Raw genomic sequence first — 21,328 nt, 5'->3', positions numbered from 1 at the left:
TTTTTTTTTTTTTTTTTTTTTTTTTTTTTTTTTTTTTTTTTTTTATAAATAACATGTATCTCGGAATTGCAGCACTCCATTATGCTTGCGTAGCAACTGCTGGTTAATATGTAGCAAAACGCCGTGTGGTAACAAATTTTTTTTGCTATTGTTGAGCTGGAATGTTAGTTCAGCTTCTAGATAAAAGTGGCTTGCGCAAGGCGTCCCGGTAGACCATGATTTCTGTGGCTTGTACAGTAGTTCTGTAGGCAACCGTGTTCTGCTCTTCCTCTTCCCTGTGCTTCCCTTCATCTTCCACGTGAGCGAGGGGTGGACTTAGGTAAAGGCAGGGAACTGGCAGCCCTTTGCATCCCACAAAGCACCAGCGTGGGGTTTATATTACGCCTGTTGCTAGTCAAGCATCTGTTAAAAATGCTCTTTATTCTGGTTGTGTTGCTAGCAGAAACATTGTCAGATGCTTTATTTAATAGGTTTAAACCACAAGTGTTCTTTGGCTGGTTTTATGGATATCATAAGACAATCTTTCAAAAAAAAAAAAAAAAAAACTAAAAATCCAGTAGTAAGTGAAGGATACCCCATAAAGGATTAAAGAATCCTCCTTCCCTGCTACTGGGAATTCTAGCTTAGACTAGGTTAAGCGTTTGTATCTTTGAGAAGGTGCATCATCATTTTTAAAAGGTAACGGAGAAGGAAAAAAATCCAAAAGCTTTTTGAGTATGACCATTTTCAACATTTGTAGCTCATTATTATATCATTCTAGTGTAGGAAGTTCAAATCTCTTGAAAATCCTGTGAAGCATAGGCTTCCCAGAGATTATAAATGGGAAATAGTGCAACTAAAACACCTTTAAGAGAAGAAGCTCCCAAATAGAGAAGAACCTAAACAGACAAACCCTGCAGCAGTGACTGTACGGTGTCTGGAAACTGCAGAATAAGTCTGCAGTGCAGATGTGAAGAGTTTTGCCTGGAGACTGCAGTATCACAAAGAAGTAATCGGGAATTCTTAAGTCAACATACATACACTCCGAAATGAGTAATGAAATGAGTGGTCCAGAGGCCGTTTGCAGTGCAGCCTTCCATCACCTGCTGTGGCTTTTCAACAGCTAACGGCAAGCTTGGAGCATCAGAGCCTCTGTCTTCTGGTTCTGTGCATGAAATATTATGACTTTGACTCGATAACTCTATTTGTGCCTGTCTGTGCATTGGCTCCCCTTGGCTTCTTCAACTGTGTGAGTTTCCAAACGAGAGTTGAACTCCGGGGAAGGGAGTAGTGAGGCTATAACGAAATGGCAGGATGGTGAAGCATCCAGGACAGGGATCTCTCCCAGGCCCTATTCAGAGGGGTTGACTCCTGCAGCAGTGAATGCTCGGTGGGGATTAACTCCTCAGACCGTGACTTGGACCGCTCACTGTGACAGGAGGTGACCACTTTGAGAAAGGGTTCTTTGTGATAGTAACCAGCCATATGTAGTTGTAATGATAAGAAAGGGACCATCTTATTGTAGTCACTTTACGACAAATACTACCACAATTCATTACTTTCCATCAGTGCCTCATCCTATGGAGGAATCACCACTGCCCATCTACATTGAGGAGGGGACAGAAGTCCCGATTGGTGAGTGCAGTTGGGATGGGATTTGTTTAAGGGAGGGTGTAACGGTACTTGGGTTTTATATTCCTCACGTTTGTGTGTACCCATTTGTCATTGAAAACTGTAAGGTCTGTTGCAAATGTGTGTGGGTTTTTATTTTATTTTCTTCTTTATTTTCTATTAAGAGCTCCTGAGGGTTGTTAATTACTGCTGGAGTTGGTTTTCAGCTAATCATAAATCAAAGTACATAATTTATGCAGTGATATTGAAAGCTTATGTGCAGGATGTCTTAATACAAGGCTGAGGAAGATTACGAGTATCACAAGAGGTAGTTCCCGCTTTGGCCTTTGACCTCAGTGTTCAGATACTCAGAATAATCTGAGCTCTGGCTCAGCATTTTTTTTCTTGCTGACACACTCATGCCTAGCACCCAATAGACTCACATTGCACACACCACTGAATAGCCAGAAGAGAGTCAGAGAGGTTTGCCATTAGCCGAGATACAAGTTGGAGCGCTGCACACCCCCATTTCTGAGCTCTGGTGTAGATTTATTGTCACTACGTGGATGTATAGGTTGAGTGTTTTGTTGGGTTTTTTTTAAATAGAAAAGCAGTCTGTAAGATAACCCATAAAGAACAAGACAGAAAGATCGGTAGGCTGGACTGGGGTGATCACCTTGGACAGTAGAAAGCTATGATGGCAAAATTTCCCAGAGCTCCTTCCTCATACAACGTGTTCTGAATTGCATACAGTAAGTGTGCCTTAGCTATCACCTTGGGAGTCTACCTCGTGGAGTAGATGTGTTCAAACAATTTTTTCTTATTATATATCCTGAATTTTTCCATTCCTAAATTCAAGCAATTGCTTCTTGTCCTACTATCTTTTGAGGTAGATTAATTACCTTCCTCTACACACAGTACCTTGAAGGTATTTATAGCTGGATCTCAGCCCAGGAGTCTTCTCATTTATAGAACATATTAATTTTAGCTCTGTTACTCTCTCCTTAGATCACTTTTATTGTCCTTATTTGTATTTCCTTTAATTTCTCTATCTCCTTTCTAATCTGTGGAGACTTGAACAGGTCATAATTTGTTCGCTGTGGTTGTTTTGACACAGCATTATCCTTCAGATTTCCATGTCATCCCTTCCCGTGTATGCATACAGAAATAGCTTAGCCCTTGACCCTCCTGCATCAATCAGTAGCACCACACAGAGAAACTCTATTACTTAGCTGATCTTACCTGCAATCACCTTTAGGTCTTTCTTGGATTCACAGCTTTGGTAGCTGCTCCTCAGGCAATGTCACTGCTCTCCTCAGATGCAGGGCTTTATGGCATTAAATCCCCATCCCATTGCATGTCACTCACTTATTTTATCCAGGAATTACGTAAGACAGTATGCCTTTATTTATTTATTTATTTATTTATTTTAATGCCCTGGGATTTTATCATTAACATAGAAGTTGTTACTGTTTTATCATATATAGAGCAAATAAGTACTTAAAATTTTATATTTTGATACCTATTACAGCTGTCTTCTGCATGTTAATCTAGACTTCTTTCTCAGCTTCATCATTCTTGTTTGTATACATTCCCTAGCCTTTCCTTCCTTTAGTTAAAAAAGTTCATTATGTAAAAACTGACAGGTTTAGCCTTCTCCTTGTCTCCATTTGTACCTTTTCTCATTATAGAGTTAGTATCTTGCTTCTGTATGTCTTCCATGCATGGCATGATGTGGCCTTTTCCCACAGCAGATCATCTTTCCCTCACCTCCTATGGGACTGTAGTGCTTGACATCAGTCCCCTCCTGTAGAACTGTTAAGGCCAAGTTCTGTCCTGGCCCCTGGTATTTCATCTTGTCTTTCCCACTGCACTGAGGAAACCTGGACTGCCGAGATCGTGGCACCTGCACTGAGAAAAACATTGTAAGGCTGATGAGTCACAGAACTGATCGACCAACCAACCAAAAAAAACCCCAGCTATGAGTGGAAAGGTTTTTAGAGGCTGTTTGTTCGGTGCTGTCTTGAAGCAGGTTTGTTGGATTAGGTTCTGAAATGCAGCACTGGCTGTGAAATGGCCAAATTGGGTTGGAGAGGGCACAGTGTTTACTTATTCTAAATAAGTATCTGGACTGTCAATACAGCAAGCTGTGGTTGAGGGGCAGTGAGTGGAAAAAGTAAATGATGCAGGGATGAGGGCAAACCACAAGCTCCAAGTTTTTAAATGTCTAGCTGTGGGTCAGGGCTTTAGATGCAGTATAAATAATCAGTATAAACCATCAAGCTAGGCAGTCAGCTGCAAAATTCTGGTCTGGGTCTGGGTTTCAGTACTGGCGCTGCTTTCCATTGAGCTTACCGGCGTGGTCCAGGTCCAGGGTGCCCATTTGCACCCATACAGACACTAATAGGAATAAAACAAGCTCCTGTCTGCATTTAGGCTGGAGAAGAATAACACACAGCACAGTTGTTAAAACATTTAATTCAGCACAGCCATCATTTACTTTTAAAAGGTTGTTTGGAGAACTTAAATTATTTCCTAATACATTTTATCTGTTTTATGGTGTGCATACTGTTCTGGCCCAGGCCTGACTGGTGATGGTAGATTGCTTTGTAGCTTCTGTAGTGAAAAAATAGAGAAATCAGTAGGTTTTTTTCAGAGTCTAAATTTAACAGTGCTAATTATTTCAAACAATTTAAAAAGGAACATAAATCTCACTTGTTTATTACAGCTCCTTCATGAAAACAGCAGCTACAAATAATACTCAGTAATGAAAATTTAGCTAACACTGTCATGAATTAGCCAACAAGAGAATGAACGTTTGGGATCTGGACAAGGGCAGCATTTCCTTCTCTGGTGAGGAGTCTTTGCTTTGAGGAGAGGGTGTTATTACCTAAATGCTGTTTTTATCTCCTCGGGTGAAATGAAGACTTTGACATTTCTGCATGGATGAATATTACTTTTGATTGGAAGAAGGCCTGGGCTATACTTAGTTTTTATGTACTTTTGCCCTTTCTTGGGTACATTTCCAGAGGAATGAGATGCAACAAATGTTTGAATAAACTAAAGAAATTTCTGAGGAGATGGAGAATACCTTGTGACCACTAGCAAAGAACCTTCAGAGTAGCAGTGAAAGAGTGTAGGTCATATGCTGGCAGTCTTGGTTCAGGCACAGTTTCAGCTGTCTTCGCACAACTAAAAGGTTCAGGAGATTAAAAGCAAGGAAATAAGCAGAACAGGTCCTTATTCACCATCACTGTTCATGCTAAGGTCATGGTATTCTCTGATCACTGTTTGGGACCTGTTGTGTTAAACGCTGAAGTGAACACCTGAGGCCACACATTCCAAATTTACGCTTTGTGAAGCACAAATGCAGGAACAAAATGTTTGTATTGGCAGTCATTGCATTTGGGCTATACAGGATACCACCAAGGGAATAATTGCATCCTTGGGGATCAGGAGCAGTAGAGCTGTAGGCTGAGACGTTTGTTTCTGTTCTCCTTCCAAGTCACATTTTGAGATGTTAATGTTGTTTGATACCTGTGAAATTAGCTCAAAGACATATAAATTCAGGATCTAATTCTGAAGTGATTTATTCCAGCATAGCTTTGTTGATTCCAGTAGCTTTGCTACGGCTTTATCGTTGTGTAAATAATGTCAAAAGTCAGACCCCCTTTTTTGGGAATCAGTCCTGCTGGCTTTGAAACCCATGGCACTCCTGCTGTAACTCTGAATCTCTCTGTGGGTGAAATCCCAATGGTCCACTTCTGTCTTACTGATCTACTTTTGCTAATGAATAGCACTGGCTTCAGTGGACTTGTGTTAAATGTATACAAGTGTTACATAGACATTGCCTGTACAGGGTTTTACCCCCATTAAATCATCTCAGTGTGGTGGAAAGCTCCATTAGCACTCTGCAGTCACGTTCTCTTGGTCATATGCACAAGTCATGGTGCAGCCTGGGCTCATTTGAGTAATCTTGATTACAGGAGAAAAATTTTCTTGTAATTGCACACAGTTTCTTTTGCTACTACTCAGTCCCTGATTTTAAGCATCTGTGGTGCCTTCTCTGTGATAAAAACTGGATTTCCAGTCTACTTTTGCTCTTGGACGGACTCACTGAAAGACAGATGCTCTGTTACTTCTTCTGTCTGTTTTGATAAGAGAGTTAAAGTTCTTTTTTAAGCAGCGTGACCATAGAAAGTGCCCCTTTTCCAGACAGGAAGAGTATTTGTCACCCTCCAGAAAAGCTGGCTCTGTGTCTCTCTTGGAGCTTGCCTTCCCTTGCAAGAGAAGAAAACCATTTCTGTTGCACGTGCTAAGGTTTGCTCTTTCACGGGGTGCTGGCACACAGACAGTTTGATTTTTGCCAGGTACTGAGTGCCTTCTGCAAGGTATTGAGTGCCCTCCTATCCTTTGCAGCCAAAAAGGAGTTGATTGCTCTTGGCATCAGTCAAATCTGGACCCAGAAGACCACAGGTAGTATTTACCAATTATTTATGTGCTGTCGCATGCCAGAGTTTGTCTGAATTGATTTTCATAGCACACAAGAAATTTCAGGCGTTAATGACACTTGCCTGCCACTAAAAATATTTTTTCTAAATAATAATAATACAATAATAAGCATGACATTTATTGCATTGCCATGGGGAAATTACCCCCCCCAAATTAACTGCAGTCCAAGTAACTATTAGCTTTTCAGAGCTAATGTGTGAGTTATATACCCTGAATGAGCACCATATGCCAATTCCTTGTGGCACAGTGAGTCACAGGACACATTGTGGAGAACAATAATTGCTTGGCATGCACTGGAGCACTCAGTAGGGTTTTTTGTTTGGTTTTCTTAAAGGAATATGTTTTAATCTGACAATAAAATAAATAATGTCTAATATGCTGCCACCAGGGACCGTTGCTTATTTTATACTTACCTGGAGCTTACCCATTTGTCACTTACCTCACACCCCCCAGTACCTTTTGCTTTCCAACTGCTTGTATTGTATGTGCGGAGCACCAGAATATGAAGATTGAGCCTTCCATTTGGTACTGTCTTGCCATTTTGTGTTAATCCTTCTCTCCCTTTCCCTCCTCATCTTCTTTCTATGTCAGATAGAGAAATTCTGATTGCTTATGTGGGACAAAAGTTCACCCTGAGAGGAGTGAAGCAAGGGGATGGGTTGCACACTGAGATTTTCAGAGGTTGACCAGATAAGGCCATCAACAAACCAATCTGATTTTGATGTTGGCCCTTCTTTGAGCAAGAGACTGGGCTACATGACCTCCAGAAGTTCCTTCTGACCTGAATTACTTTATGGTTCTGTATAATACGCAGTTCCTGTTCTGATTTAGCCATGATGCAGTGAATATCATTAACTCCTCACTCCCTGTCATTGTCACTCGTTCATACCAGCATAGAACAGGAGTGAACTCCTGAAGGTCAGTGAGGTGACAGTGGTTTTACTCGCACAGGTACAAAATCTAGAGGTAAAAAAAGGTGAGATTAGTAGTGAAATTCGGATACCTCTGAAATTATTTGAAATTTTACCAGGATTTCATTCAAGTTCTCTTCCAGTCTTCAGTAAGTGCCAATTGAAGTTGTCAGTTGAAGAGTTTGATTCATAATTATGTCAGGAAAATAAGTATTTAAAAAGTAAACATCATCTTTTCCCCCTTTCAGTTAAAAATCCCATTCTCTAGCAGCCTTGGAGAGAGCTTTAGGTTTTTTAGGGCTTAGTGAGTCACCAACTGCCCTCGCTGTGCCGTTACGTGCTGGTTTCCTCATGTGGCTGTAACCACGTGAGGGAGTTAATGCTGCACAGAGCATCTGCTCCTCAGCTAAACGTCTTCCCAGCCCTGCAGCTGTCTGCCAGAGAGCTTTGGACGTGCAGAAGGGCATCTGTGAGCTTGATTGGGTAGCAAATTTTTGTGGGTTGGCCCATATGCCAAATTTTCGTGGGTTGGCCAAAAGACACCCTTTGTCAGAATAGTGTTATTTTAGTTGTGACAAAAGAAAGCAAAATCGCAATCAGATTTACCATGTCACCTTAGGGAATTTTCAGCAGTTATCTAACTATTCTATGGGAAAAAAAAAACCCAAAACTTCCTTGCTAGGAGAAAGAGAAATATGAGAATCATTTCATAGGGTTAGTCTTTCAAGTGTGACAAGATAAGGTGCTTTTTCTTGGTATTTCTCCTTTATCATCAAGAAGTATATTGCTTATGCAAACACCTTATTTCCTATCAGGCTCTATCAAAAGTAAAGTCTACAAATGGGGCTACCATAGTGGATTATGGAAAGACTTAAACATGAGCAACCAAAAGCCTTTGTTCTCCCTTTTTATGCAAGGCAGGATTTTAATATCGAGATTTAACAGGACAGACTTGCTTTCATTGCTGCCCTCTCTTTTCTGTAACCACATCAATACTCTGTCCTCATACAGATCCTCTTTAGGTGATGTAGACTCTTTCAAATGTGAAAAAGGTGTTATGCCATGTGGAGGGAATATAGTAATATTAGATACTGATGCTTAGTAGGGTTGAAGGTGCCCTCTTCTCCACTCTTTGTGCAGTATACAAGCAATGGATTACAAGTCAAATTTAATAGGAAAATAGTAATCAGATGTGGAATTTAAAGCAATACACCTAACTTTGAATCCACTACATTTCTCCCTCTGCAAAACTATCACAAGTTCATATTGCTCTTGTAGTCACTTAGAAAAATTCAGCCAAGTAAACAAAAGGAAGTCTCTCACCATTAGTCTCTTACCATTAGTTTATATACTAATTGTTTTTGTTGCTATCTCAGCTGTTTGTCAGGTGCCCATTGTTTATAGTGGAACTGCAAACAGCTTCCCACCTGTCCCTAATTAGCAAAATAATGACAAACAATTGTACTCATGACGAAAACAGCTTTAGATATTAAAGGTTAATGTGCCCCGTTGGTATCTAATGTAAGCATGTTCACTGAGGTGAAATTGCAATAAGAGAAATCCTCAACTGTTCAGCTTTGACTGCTAACAGGAGTAAGCTGAGTTTACAGTAGTCAACTAGGACTATAAAAGCAACCTGCAGTGAAGCCATCAGCTGGCATTTGTTTGAAAAGATAAGAGATGGAGAAAAGTACTCAGGCTGTTCCTATATTGTCATGCTGTATTTAGGGAAGCCTACCTGCAAGAGCCAACAGGGAAAACAAGTACCTGTAGCGAGTGGGATTGACCCTGCTATAAAGGTGGGACTGCAGATCCTTGTTGCTTGTATTAGAGTCAGCCTTTGCTCTTACAAAATTGCCTTTGGAGGCAGGAATTCCAGGGTGAATTCTGTGGGGCTTTTGCCCAAGAAGAGTGTGGGCTTAGGGCTTTGTTCGTGCTAGGTGTGTGTTCTGCACTTTGCAGACCGTGGTATGCAGAAGTGGTTTGTATGTTAGTTTCCTTGGAAAAGTGAAGTATTTGTTCTGGCACTCTTTGGTTTTCATATCTCTTGACCTAAAAATGAGCACAGCTCTTGGTCTGTGAAAGCTGATGTCAGAGGCCCTGGCAAAAGTGAACTGAAAATATACCTCTGGTTGGGAATCAGTCTGAATCACAGGACATTTAAAACCATATGGGTTTAGTGGTCAGTACCAAAGGTTTTACTTCCAACTCAGAACTTCAAAGCAGATGGGTAGTGATCAAAAATTTGTGATTTTGATCAAATAATGCCTATTGAGAGGCCTCTAGGTCATAGTAGTATTCCTTCTCAAATGCCCTCCAGGAGCATGCTGAGTAGCTCTGGATGGCCATGGAAGCTGAGAGGATGGAGCCGCAGCTGGAGACTGAGCCAAGGCTGTTCTGGGATTAAACAAAACATGCCATTGTCCAGCCATGCAAGCCAGCACCTGGCACCAGCTGCATGAAAGCAAATAAATATCGTAGTGTCTACAGAGCTTTGCTTTTTTTGTGTGTGAAAGTCTGCAGTTCACCAACCTGTTTTGCAGAGTTGTGCTCTCGGTGAGCTTGTTCACCAGCTTTGCCACTTCTTCTTTTAGCATATCCTCTGCAGACCCCCCCCCCCCGTGCTGTTCTGTGCTGCTGTATCAGTGGTTTCGATTTCATTTCCTGTGTGAAACTTCATATGCTGAAAGTTTCTGTTCCGTTTTTTTTTTCTTTTTCACTTGAAGAAAAGAAAACAACAACAGTAAATTAAACCTTAGGGTGCTTAGGAAATCTCTGATGGCTGAAGGTCTGTGAGCATTGGTGCCCTGGCCGATGACCCCAGTACCCCTGGTTCAGCAGCAAGGGTTATGGCTCCACATCTTAAAAGATTACAGCTCATTTCTGTCGCTGAACTGTATTTTTGCTGTTATTTACTGCCAGCATGGAGGAGAAGTCAAGGCTGAAATCAAAAGTAGTTCACTCTTGCCATTAAGTTTTAGTGCTCATGATCCAGCCCTCAGGGCTTTGTAACTGGCTCAGATTTTATAGCCCTGTAATGGGACTAATGCTGCGGATCGCGTGTGTGTAATAGCTGTTTTCCTGGTACAGGTTGGCTGGCTCTTTTCCACCCAGGGTGCCATGTTGCACAACTCTTCCTTCCATTACTCTGTTCTAGAAAAAAAAAAAAATTAATCAAGCGTTGTGCACATGGGGCACAGGAACAAAGAAGAAGAAAGGATTGTTCTCTTCCACTGATGATGTGGGGATCTAGATTTGTAGGAATAAGGTACCAGGTGACATGTTTAAACAGCTGCCACAGGTGGGATAGAAATCTGTCCTCAGTTATTGTTTAGGTTAAGATGAATGGATAGAGGCAATAAAAACACAACTCCAGCTTTGTGTGGAGGTGGCCTAGGCAGATATAGCAACAGCTGATCAAAGCCCTTACTGGCTATAGAAGACTCTACTTGTTTTTCCAAAAGCATGTTATACATGTATCTGTTTTTTACTTAGAAAACATACTGAAAAAGTACAGTAATCTTCAGTTACAAGAAAGCCCTGAACATTAGCATTGGTAAACTCAATACATTTAAGGCCAAATTTGAAATCAGTTGAAAAAAAAACCTTGTACAAGGGTGAAATCATTTATTCCCCAAGAAAAAATGACTATAAAATAGTGAATTCATACATCTTATTGCACATTTGCTTTACTAAATGGCTATTTTATTGTTTCTCTTTCCTGCACTGAGGCACAGCTCAGTTATCGTAGCACACAGAGGTTGCTGTCTGACATTATCACGTGTTGTAAGTGCCTTGCAGAAGTGTCACACAGGATCAATATGCCATTAATCACATGCAAAAAATTCAATAGGCACAGTGCACATCACTGACTGTTCAAGTTCATAAGCTTTGTGAGCTTTAAGGTTTTTGCCTTTTTTATAGCAGGATGAAGGACGTCCCTTATTGATTTTGGTGCGGTTTATTTGTGGCAATAGAACTAATTTAATTGACACCAAGACTTGCTAGAAAATTGCAATCCACTTAACAGCAGACCTTCAGAATTGAAAACAAAATATGACAAACGCTTGTTCCTTTGGTCAGAAGGTGTAACTGCAGGGTACAAGATGCTTGAAGAGTTGAGGATGTGCACAGCTTGTTGAATCTTCTTCAACAATGCCCATCCTGCTTGGAAAGCCACACCATGTGGATATAGTCCTGCATTTTGTTAAGGGCCCTGTCATAAAGACAAAGGCCTTAAGGGGTGGTGTCACCCAGTAAGTTAATGTTTTTCCACTGTCACACCATGTGAGCTGGTAGAGCAGAGGGAGCAGGCAGGGACGGCAGCGGGGGCTGGTGCTTCTTCCCAGCCTATTGACAGTCAGGAGGCTGTGAGCTGGCACACCCAGAGGCATTAAATTAGGTCAGCAGTTGGCTTCACGTGAACAAAACCAAGTTTTAACTGGTTGTTCTCCTGCACATAATTACCAATACAGTGTACAAAGGACGAGCCGTTTCCCTTCATTCTCTCTGCCTCTGCCAACCCTTGCTTTTATGCTCTCCTTCCCTGTGGTTGTCTTTGCAAGAGTCACCCCTGGGCTTTCTTCTTTGAGGAGGGGACAGAGCAGGAGGATCATGGCTCTCCGGGGCAGGACACTTGGTTTCTCACTGGCATACAGGAGATGCTGTGCCCACGAAGATTTCAGGAGGACAGTTGCAACCTGTGTGACTCAGTGTGCCAGTCCCTTACTTCACTGCCTCTCATGCTCTTCCTCACTGACCACTGTGGGGGCCAGGGCTGCCCTGAGCCTCCAGTCCCTGAGGCTGGGAAGCATTCTTTTTGCTTCAGCCTCTGTTTAGGGACAGGGTCATGTTGCCTCTGAAACACGTTGGGAGTTTGTGGGTATTCATTTTCCTCCTTTCCACCCCACAGAACGGGAAAGGAGTTTTTAATTTCCTCCTTTTCTGGGTTTAGTTCTAACTGCTTTGTTCTTTGACATAAATAAGTAGAACAAAATGAGCATCTAGAGTATTACGTGACTGCAGATTTTCTGCTGCTGAAATCTGAGCAAAGATGCAGGATTTTGTAACAGCTCAGTGCTGTGACACGGTGCCTGTTTGAAGAGCATGAATGGAAACACCAGCAAGAAAAAAGCATGTAGGGAAAAAAGATATCTTTTGTCCAGACCACAACTGATGAAAAAGAAATTGCATTAAGCCCTGGGCTTTCCTTTCAGAATAGACTCCAGCATTATAAAGAAGTGCATTTTGCTCTAAGAAAATTTTCAGTAGCAGATCTTCCAGTCAATCTTAGAAAACTAAATAAAGCGACATAGTGAAAGAAAAGGAAATGATAAAAGAGTGAGAAGGGAGATGAAGAAAGTTGAAGGGAAAACTGAGAAAGAAGAAAGCAAAAATGGATAGATGTTTAAATAACCACCTATACCCAGGGAAACATAATCCGAAAAAGAGGAGTCCATTAAAAACAGAACAGTGAGCTGCAGTTCAGGGAATTTTTAGAGGCACTTTCAAGAAGAGAGGCAATGTGTGCAATAAAGGGAGCAGTATTATTTTCAGAAAATGTAGGTATCTTGTTCAGTGAAGCAGAATGAACTTGGATATGAGTTAAGGACAATAAGTGAAGTCAGGTGCTCTTTGGGTACTGGTGTGGCCTTGAGGGCTGCCAAACATAAAGGCTTTTTCTCCTGCAGAGCAGAAAGACTTGCTCTAAAGCCATAAGTTTGATCAAGGGGCTGTTTATTTTAATCATATATCGATTGGCTTAACCACACTGCTCCAGGAGGGAGGGAGAGCTGTCAACATCAAGAATTACAGCTTTCAAAGTTCCAAGTAATCCTAGGAAATGAGCCAAACATAATAAATGCAGTTCTATTTGGGACCTGGTCCTACTACTGTTGAAATCAATAGCATCTTTTCCATTGCTTTCAATGAGAGTGGAAGCTGCTTATTTGAAGAGCAGCTCTGATCCAGCAATCAGGGCAGCTAATTTTGAAATATTCATGAATATGAATGTAAAATAATAATAATTTGAAAAAGAACCAATCCACAAATAGATTGGCAGATCTAGGAAAGTTCAGTTTTTAAAGGGAGGTTGACTTCAATTTGCAAGATACAAAATAAAAAATGGCAAAAAAATAAGAGAGATGGTAATATCTAAAGAGGCAGTGAACTTAAACAAGGTTAGAGAAATTAACTCTAATGTGATAAAGTGATGTCTCTCAAAAGTCATTGAGATAGAAGAGTAGGAAAGAGCACTAAGAAGCTCAAGACATACAATTTGCACAGGCTGAACTCTAGTGGAGAAGGGTCCTTGAAAAGCAAAAGTAGTGGTGGTACATACCACACTGCAAAAATAGTCCATAAAACCAGCAGGACAACCATACAGATGTTCCTCAGGCAGCATTCCCATCAAGGTCAGAGGTATTCTGAATATGTACTTTGCTTTTAGTTTTCTAACAGAAGAAGCTAGGAAAAAAAATGTTCGGTTAGCGTGCCAGTCACCAATTGAGTATGTTGAGTCTTTGGTCAAAGTTTATATGCATTGACCAAAAGAGAAGTGTCTGCTTTGCTGTGGTTTCTGATATTCAGATGCAAGATAGGACATGCATTTTAGCATGTGTAAATATTTACAAATATATATCTGTGTGTACAGGCAGACTTTGATTTTCCCATTTCCATCAACATTTGGAAAACCACTGTTTGGAAAACTCAGTTTTAAGAGGCTATAAAATGAGGTAGCATCCGTGATGGATTTAACCTCAAGGCTCCTCCTGGAAGGTGTTGCCGTGCGTTGGTCGCTTGTCTCCGGCTGTAAGAAGCTTGGAGCAGATCATTACTGTAATCCCAAAGCAGAAACTGATCACAGTGTATTTTCAGATGTGTAATCTGTGACGTTTCTGTCAAAAAAAATCAGTGGTTCAGCAGTACCGTGAGTTGTGTCTGTTCTGACAGCCAGCAGGCCGTGGCCATGCCGGGCCTTCCCTCACCTGCATTGCTCAGTGTGTGACCCCTCTGTCCAGTGCCACCCCCTTCCTCTACGCCTCATTTTTTTGCATGTTATGAAGGATTACATTTCAATGCAAGTATTTTTTTAAAGGGTATGGGTTATTTGAGATGTAGGCTGTACATGTGAAGATCTGATTTCTGCAGCCCAGGGGATGGCCCAAGCCAAGTTGGCTGTGAAAACTCTCCACTTATGGCCAGTCTTTTGGTATTTTCAGCTGTGCACCAAAGACTGGACTGTTATAGGGGTTGGCAGAAGGGCTTGGGTTATTGCAGGGTATTTCACCTAGGGAAATTTGAGCAAGGGACATACGCAGATTCTTCTGCAGAAGGAGAGGAGCCCTTGAAGTGCTCCTGGCAGCACAGGCGAACAGATGCTTGAGAAGCACAGTGTGCCCTTGCACACTCCCTTGTTGTGTTTTTCCATATTTTACCAGCATCAGTCTGGCAATCGATAACTCCATCCTCTGCTAATGGGGGTTTGTACCAGTGCACGTGAGAGCAGATTCTGGGCCTGGCCCAATCTGGATCCTTTCTCCCCTTGCTTTCAGGTCAGGCTCTTGCAGTGTGGTTGGGTTCAGCCTGGCACACTGTAAATAGCAGACTGGACTACTGCTTTTCATCTATCCATATTAGTTCATCAGATGAAGCCAGACCTTCCTGGGGCCATCTGAAGCTTCCTGGAGGGGGTACTTTCACAGGCAGATGTGTCTCCTGGAAGGCAGACGTGTGTCTCTGGGAGACAAACATACGCCTCAGACTTGCACTGCTCCTTTTGGACTCTCTGGTTATAAGAGCATTTTTTTACAATATATTTCCTTGGGGGAATCTGATGGACTTAGATCTCAGATACCATCCACACTAAGTGATACAGTAAAAATAACCTATTATTCTCTGGTTCTGACCTGGGCGGTGACAACATATTGTTTCAGCATCTCTGTCAGACTGTTTCCTTCAAGAGCCATTTTAACCTCACCCAGTGGGACATAACTAAAGGAAATGAAACTCCAACCCCATTAAGGAAAAAGACAATGCCTTTCACTAAACAAACTTGATTTTCTTGGCTTTTCTTCACCAAGGAGAATCGCCTGTACCCCCCACCCTTGCAGCCTTTGTAGACAGTTCCTGTAATTGGGAATGGCTGGGTGGACACCAATGGTTGGCAGCAAAGGGGGATAAATCCAACATCCCTTGAACGTGACATGGGCTGGGACTGCAGTCCCAGGTGGCCGCTTAGTGACAGTCCCTCTGGTACTGGTGGATGGGACGTGCCTGCCAGCCACAGCTGCTGGCCCTTGAAACACAATTGGGATTTTAGCAAGTCTAAACACAGAAAACTGGGCTGTTACTAATTTTGTGCAGGCATTGGATATGTACTGTGCCCTGCTATTTAGAGCTGATGACTTCCACCAAAGTTGTGGTGGTCCATCTCCTGGCACCCGTCAGGTGAAACTGCTACCCCAAAAGCAGAGGCAGCCTTGAGAGATTGTGCTCTTGGGCAAAGGGAAAGATCGTGATCCATCTTCACACTCCAGCTAAGGGAAAACTAATTGCTCACTAATTAGGTTTTCGAGCACGGCCATTAATTTAGGGTATCTTGAGACAAATTCGAAATCCCTTTTTCAAAATGCAGTTCCACTCAGTTATGAAGAAAGAGTCTAGAAAGGCACCATTTCACTCTTTGTGTGCAGGTAATTGGGGCAAACCACAGGGCAATCACCTTGTCCCAGGGAGAGTCAGGGTTTACAGAATGCAATCGACTGGTCAGCCTTGCAGACTCTGGGTAGAACTGACTAACACCTGGGTCAAAGTAAATCCGCAGGCAAGAGGATTAGAGCTGGCAGAAAAATAAAGAAGTCTGTGTCGCAAGATAAAAGTAGATTGCAAAAAATTGCAGTCCTGAAGAGTTTTTAATCTTGGAGGTGGCTAATGCTGTAGATCCCCTTGGGTTTTTTTGACATAAGGGGAGCCTGTGTTCCCAGTGTTCTCTTTTGGGGTATTTCCAGTATCAGTCCCCATGGGGAGCAGTTAAGCTCTTATTTCAAACCTAATCCCAGAGAGATTATGAATCTATATGTCTCTATGCCCTGTTAGGCAGGTTTAGGGCTGTCCCAGCAGTTCACAGAGAAGTTATCTGTAAAACAAGTGTATACACTAAACACTAGGTGTGAGACACTCCTTTGCACACTTTCTTCTCCTGTTGATGAGTGTTTCAACAACCCCCATGAAGGACAGCTTCCATGAGACGGTCCAAATGCCCTCCATTCCTCAGCTCAGAATAGCCTGTTGCCTGATGGTTATGACATCCACGATGAAAGATAGGGATTCAAGCAGTGCAAATAGCAAAAGGAAGTGAAATTGTGCTTTCTTCATGCCAGGTAGCTGTTGCAGTGAGAGCAGGGCATCAGCCACCTTGTAGGTACCTCTTTGAAGAAAAGCAGTTGTAAATGCTTTTTTTTTTCCTCCCTCAAGAGATGACTCCAGGGGATTATGCAGGATGGTGTTTTTTGGGGGCTTAGAGTGAGATGCAGATGTCTCGGGGAGGTTAAGGCTGCTGTGAATCCCTCTCAGATCCACCTTCATTAGCCTCCATTCATGATACTACAACTCAACTATTGTGAGTTAAGTCCCAAAAGCAACTAAGTGCCTAAGGCTGGCCCTATCACTTTTATTCAGTTACTGCACTACTTTATCTCATGCCATGTCTCTAAGAGTGATCAACAGGAGATATTTTAGAGGAATATATGTCCTACCCTCATTCCCCCTGCAGTGGGTGGTGATGGTCCATCTCCCTGGGATTCACTTTCTCTTCCTGTGAGCTCTCTCTGCTGTTGACCACGGGGTATTGCAGTGCTCGTGTCACCTCTGTGCGCACCAGTGGCCTTGTTTAGAAACCAGTAGAAAGTCATAATGATTAACACTGGAGATTAAAGTCCCTTTATAGATCATGGCCTGATAGGCAATTTGCCTGCTTTACAAAGGCCACCAACATGCCAGTGGGGCGAGTATCGAGCTGTGGTGGGTTGTGACAGTATAGCCCTCTGAAACTTTCCGTGGTGGATGGAAAGATTTACGAGTACAGTGATGCATATCTATCTCAGAATCATGTCTGGATTAAAAACTTCCTGCACAGCTAATGTCAGCTCAAGCTTTGGGTCACTGCCACAAGCTAAATCAGGTTAGGGATCAAAACCAGCACACAGGTACAAGGGAGCTTGCAGCTATCAAACAGGATAATCTGTAGCACGATTTTTTTATGGCTGTGCACTCCTAATGACATGTACAAGCAGGGAATGGTTGTGGTCTGGAATAAACTTGCTGGTTTGTCTGGTTCTGGTGAAAATTTCAGTATAAAACACTATGCAAAAGTAACTGGTCAGATCCAGATGAAGTCACTTGAGTTATGCGGGGAATGAATTGGCCTTGTATGCCTGAGATCTGAGTTAACATAAAAGCTACAGATTATTCCTAAATTGTTTTCATGAGAAAATCCTGCATAAAAAAGCACTTGTTAGAATAATTCTTTCTGTTATTTTGATCATAAATTGCGTGTATGAATTATAAATCCAGCTATGATTTGGTATGACTCATGCTGCTGACTTTTTAATTAACTAAGGAGCCATCATGCTCGGCAGACTATTCAATTGCATAGGTGTGTGTAACACAATAATTGAATATAAAGGGTTGTTTTTGTCCCTTTATTGATGTCAAGGGAAAACAGTGGAGTTATGAAAGTGGAATAAACTGAAAAGAATCCTTCAGTTCCTACAGGATTATTAGAACAAATGACTTTCCATTCCAGTTTTTATGAATGTATAGTTTTCTGAAAGCTTTATAGTACTTCAGGGAATGGAAATTGCAGGCAGTAAAGGATAGAGGATCACTTGGGTTATTGGGAAATAGAAGAATGGGTTTTATCTGGAAAGGTGAGATTTACTATTCTGTTGTATTTCGTGTCAGTGTTTGAGAAGGAATCAGATGCAGTGATTTGTACCTCATTTTGGGCATGGAAGTAGTGTGAGACACTTGCTCAGCAATTCTGTGTACTGATGCTGAGACACTGGGCAGTCTTGGGACACCTTTTCTCTGCAGCAGCAGGTCAGAAGCAAGCGGTGTCAAAGCTTTGCTGTCCTCTGCGCTTCATTGGCAACAGAGAGGTGACCCCAGAGTTCAGGGGTGGTTTGTCTCTCCTGGTCAGTGAAGGCATCAGATGTTTTTTCCTACCTCAGCTGGATAAACAGCACTGGTGGTTTTTTTTGAATGAGTTTGTCTAAACAGTTCTCGCAGTGTTGGAGAGCTGTGCTGGAAAAGACGGTTTAACAAACTCCCCTCTCCCTTTTTCTTTTCTTTTTCTATGTAGAAAGCAGAAATATGGCAACAAAGGAAAAGCTTCAGTGCTTGAAAGATTTCCACAAGGACATCCTCAAACCTTCCCCAGGCAAGAGCCCGGGGACACGGCCTGAGGATGAGGCAGAAGGGAAGCCGCCCCAGCGGGAGAAGTGGGCGAGCAAGATTGACTTTCTGCTGTCCGTGGCAGGTGGATTTATTGGTTTAGGCAATGTCTGGCGGTTTCCGTATCTCTGCTACAAAAATGGCGGAGGTGAGTATTTATTTTGTTCTCAGGGATCAGTCTGTCTGCCTTGTGCTTACTGGTTTTTGGTGCCTTCATCCAGTTTTTAATAAGAATATTCATACACCTGTTTTCTTCCTTGTTCACTAGTCATCAGGAGAGATTGTTTTGTTATTTGGTAGTTTGTATTGAAACTTCATTAGGGAAAAAAACCAGCAGTTTAAAATTTACTACTGAGCTTTTTCTACTACAATTCAGTCTGAGTTTTAACCGAAAGATAGGCTATCACTATAGACTGTTAGGATTTCAGACCAGGGGATTTCAGAATAAGAGCATTCTGAGCCACGTGAAACTGTTTGTTGCCTAACAATTTGCCATTGTTATTGCAGATTTTCACTTTAAACAGGTAAGAAAATGCCCTTTCCAGCATATACCCATTCTTTTTGCAGAGAATATGAGTGAAAATACCCCAGAATAATATTATTGTATAATGATAATAATTAAGTATCAAGTATGCTTCTTTGTTTATATATGCATTTCCCACTTTTTAGATGACCTCGTGTAAGCTCACTCACTTCATCTCAACTTTGTACTATTGTGTTTTCTCAACAGGTGCATTTCTTATACCCTATTTCATTTTCCTGTTTGGGGGAGGTCTTCCCGTGTTTTTCCTGGAGGTGGTGCTAGGACAGTATACCTCTGAAGGTGGAATTACATGCTGGGAAAAGATCTGCCCTATTTTCACTGGTTAGTACATCTTGTTATGCTTTACTGATTGAAGAACCCGTGTAAGCCGTATGTAACTACACCATTCCCCTCATGTCCATTAATTCAGCTATTTACTCATGTAATTTAGGGTATGATATTGGTTCCTGGAAAGGTAGAAGTCAGAGAGTCTGAAGGACAAAGTGAAGTATTGATATTGATGATATTGATGCTATCATCTTGTTAACTGGCAGAACTGCTTGATAAGCAAGAAAGAAATTGCGTATTATGCCTTTTAAAGGCAATTGCACATTTTGTTTACAGGTGTCAGAGTTACAAGTGTTGCCTTGGAAGGCTGGGTAGCATTAATGAAACCATCTTTGAAATGCTGTTTTGGTCTGGAAATCAAAATCCCTCTGCCAAATGAAAGCTTATCAGTGGCATCATCCCTCTGCTACTGATACAGCCAAAACCTGTACAGCATTTTTGGTAGGATTCAGGAAAAGGACTTCAGTCATAACTGAGCAGCTCCTGGCAAACAGGCGTGTTGTTACCAAAGGACCTTTGCCTGACTCACTACTCACGGTAACAATACAGAGGCTGCTCTGGAAGTAAACTAGAGTGAAAAATGAGAGACAGGTTAGAAAAATGAGCAAGGATGCCTGTCTTATGTGTAGATTGCCCTTTGCAGCCGCACACCACGGGCAGAATCATTTGGGGTAACTACACTAAACATGTGGCACTGTTCAAATCCCATTTGGAAAGAGTGGGCACTGGTGTTTCTCTAGTTCTGCCACTGTTGCTGTTCCAGGCATCTCTCTCCCCTTATGTCACCCCAGGCAGAAGTGGGGGTTTTCTCTGGGGCTCACACTCCCACCTAGTAGTCAGAACACTGCTGAAGCTGATATAATTGTGCTTCTTTAGCTTAATTTTATTCCTCCTCCTCCCACAGTTATGAAGCCTTTTTTTTTTTTTTTTGAAGAGAAAGGAATGTTCCTTATTTAAATAGCAATCTCCTAGGCATCCATAAAGAGAAAGTGTAGCTAATGTGACTAGCTGTATATCCTGAAGGAAATGCAAATGTACAGAATAAATAGCACTTGCTCTACTTGTTTCCACCTGACATAAAAATAATCTCTGGTGGTAAAGATGCCTGCTACAACAAGGTTTTAAACCGTAAAATAAGAGGCAGGTATCCCAAGTGCTGGAATAGCTGTCAGAGTGATGTAAAGGAGAACCTCCTAGTTTTTAAAGGAAATCTTTTTTTTTTTTTGCTTGTAAATGGCAAACTTTGTAAGCAGGGATTGATCCAGTTAACCATAAAGGCCATAAACTCCATGCTTCCTTTACACAAGTGAAACTGGGGCAGAAACAACAGTTTTCCCACTGATTCCTTCAAAATTTTCCTTTTTAGCTCATTCAAGGTCTGTCTTTGTTTTTTGGGGTTTTTTTGCACGTAGACTAAGCCCGGGTAGAGCAGGATACAAGTCCATGATGCAGTCGGAATAGCAGCAGCAACATGAGATCACGAGGTGCCCTAGGAAGAAGCTGCTGTCCACATCTGCATATTTTTCTTTTCTCTGCCCTTCTCGCCAGGAATTGGTTATGCTTCCATAGTGATTGTGTCCCTTCTGAACGTGTACTACATTGTGATCCTGGCCTGGGGACTCTACTACCTGTTCCAGTCGTTCCAGAGCGTCCTGCCATGGGCCCACTGCCACCAGAAGTGGAACACGCCGACCTGCGTGGAAGACACTCTCAGGAAGAACAAAACACTTTGGATATCGCTGAATGCCACTAACTTCACCTCTCCTGTCACGGAGTTCTGGGAGTAAGTACCCCCTTCTTTGTGGTGTCTTTGGGGAGCTTTGGTGGCATGCCAGAGCCTGGGATTTAATGGAAGCCTAGTAGTGGGGAGTGTTAGATAGGAAAATTGCTCTGGATGCCAGTTGTTTAACCAGTGTTTGCTACTGGTTCTCGCCTTTCTTGAGACAGACTGGTTTAAGTCTGGGAGTGGTGGAGGGAGGTGTTAGATGTG

General features: G+C 42.0%; 1 protein-coding gene across 8 annotated transcripts in view; it reads left to right on the top strand.

Moving 5' to 3' along the window:
- Nucleotides 1-21,328, top strand: part of SLC6A6 (solute carrier family 6 member 6) — a 57,158-nt gene that overhangs the window by 5,596 nt on the left and 30,234 nt on the right. For 4 of the 8 annotated variants that reach the window (XM_027882647.1, XM_027882651.1, XM_027882648.1 and 1 more), the window contains exons 3-5: nucleotides 18,376-18,615; nucleotides 19,198-19,332; nucleotides 20,887-21,121. In XM_027882647.1, the coding sequence (XP_027738448.1) occupies nucleotides 18,387-18,615; nucleotides 19,198-19,332; nucleotides 20,887-21,121 (599 nt within the window). In that variant the 5' untranslated portion in view covers nucleotides 18,376-18,386. Of the gene's footprint in view, nucleotides 1-1,548; nucleotides 1,615-6,009; nucleotides 6,067-18,375; nucleotides 18,616-19,197; nucleotides 19,333-20,886; nucleotides 21,122-21,328 lie in introns of all 8 variants that reach the window. The other 4 variants (XM_027882645.1, XM_027882643.1, XM_027882646.1 and 1 more) reach the window with 2 other exon arrangements.

This window comes from Empidonax traillii, unplaced genomic scaffold (genome assembly GCF_003031625.1).
Source record: "Empidonax traillii isolate 1590-97213 ecotype Southwest subspecies unplaced genomic scaffold, ASM303162v1 scaffold109:size1658292, whole genome shotgun sequence".
Taxonomy (NCBI): Eukaryota; Metazoa; Chordata; class Aves; order Passeriformes; family Tyrannidae; genus Empidonax; species Empidonax traillii.
This window is presented reverse-complemented; position numbering and strand designations above follow the sequence as displayed.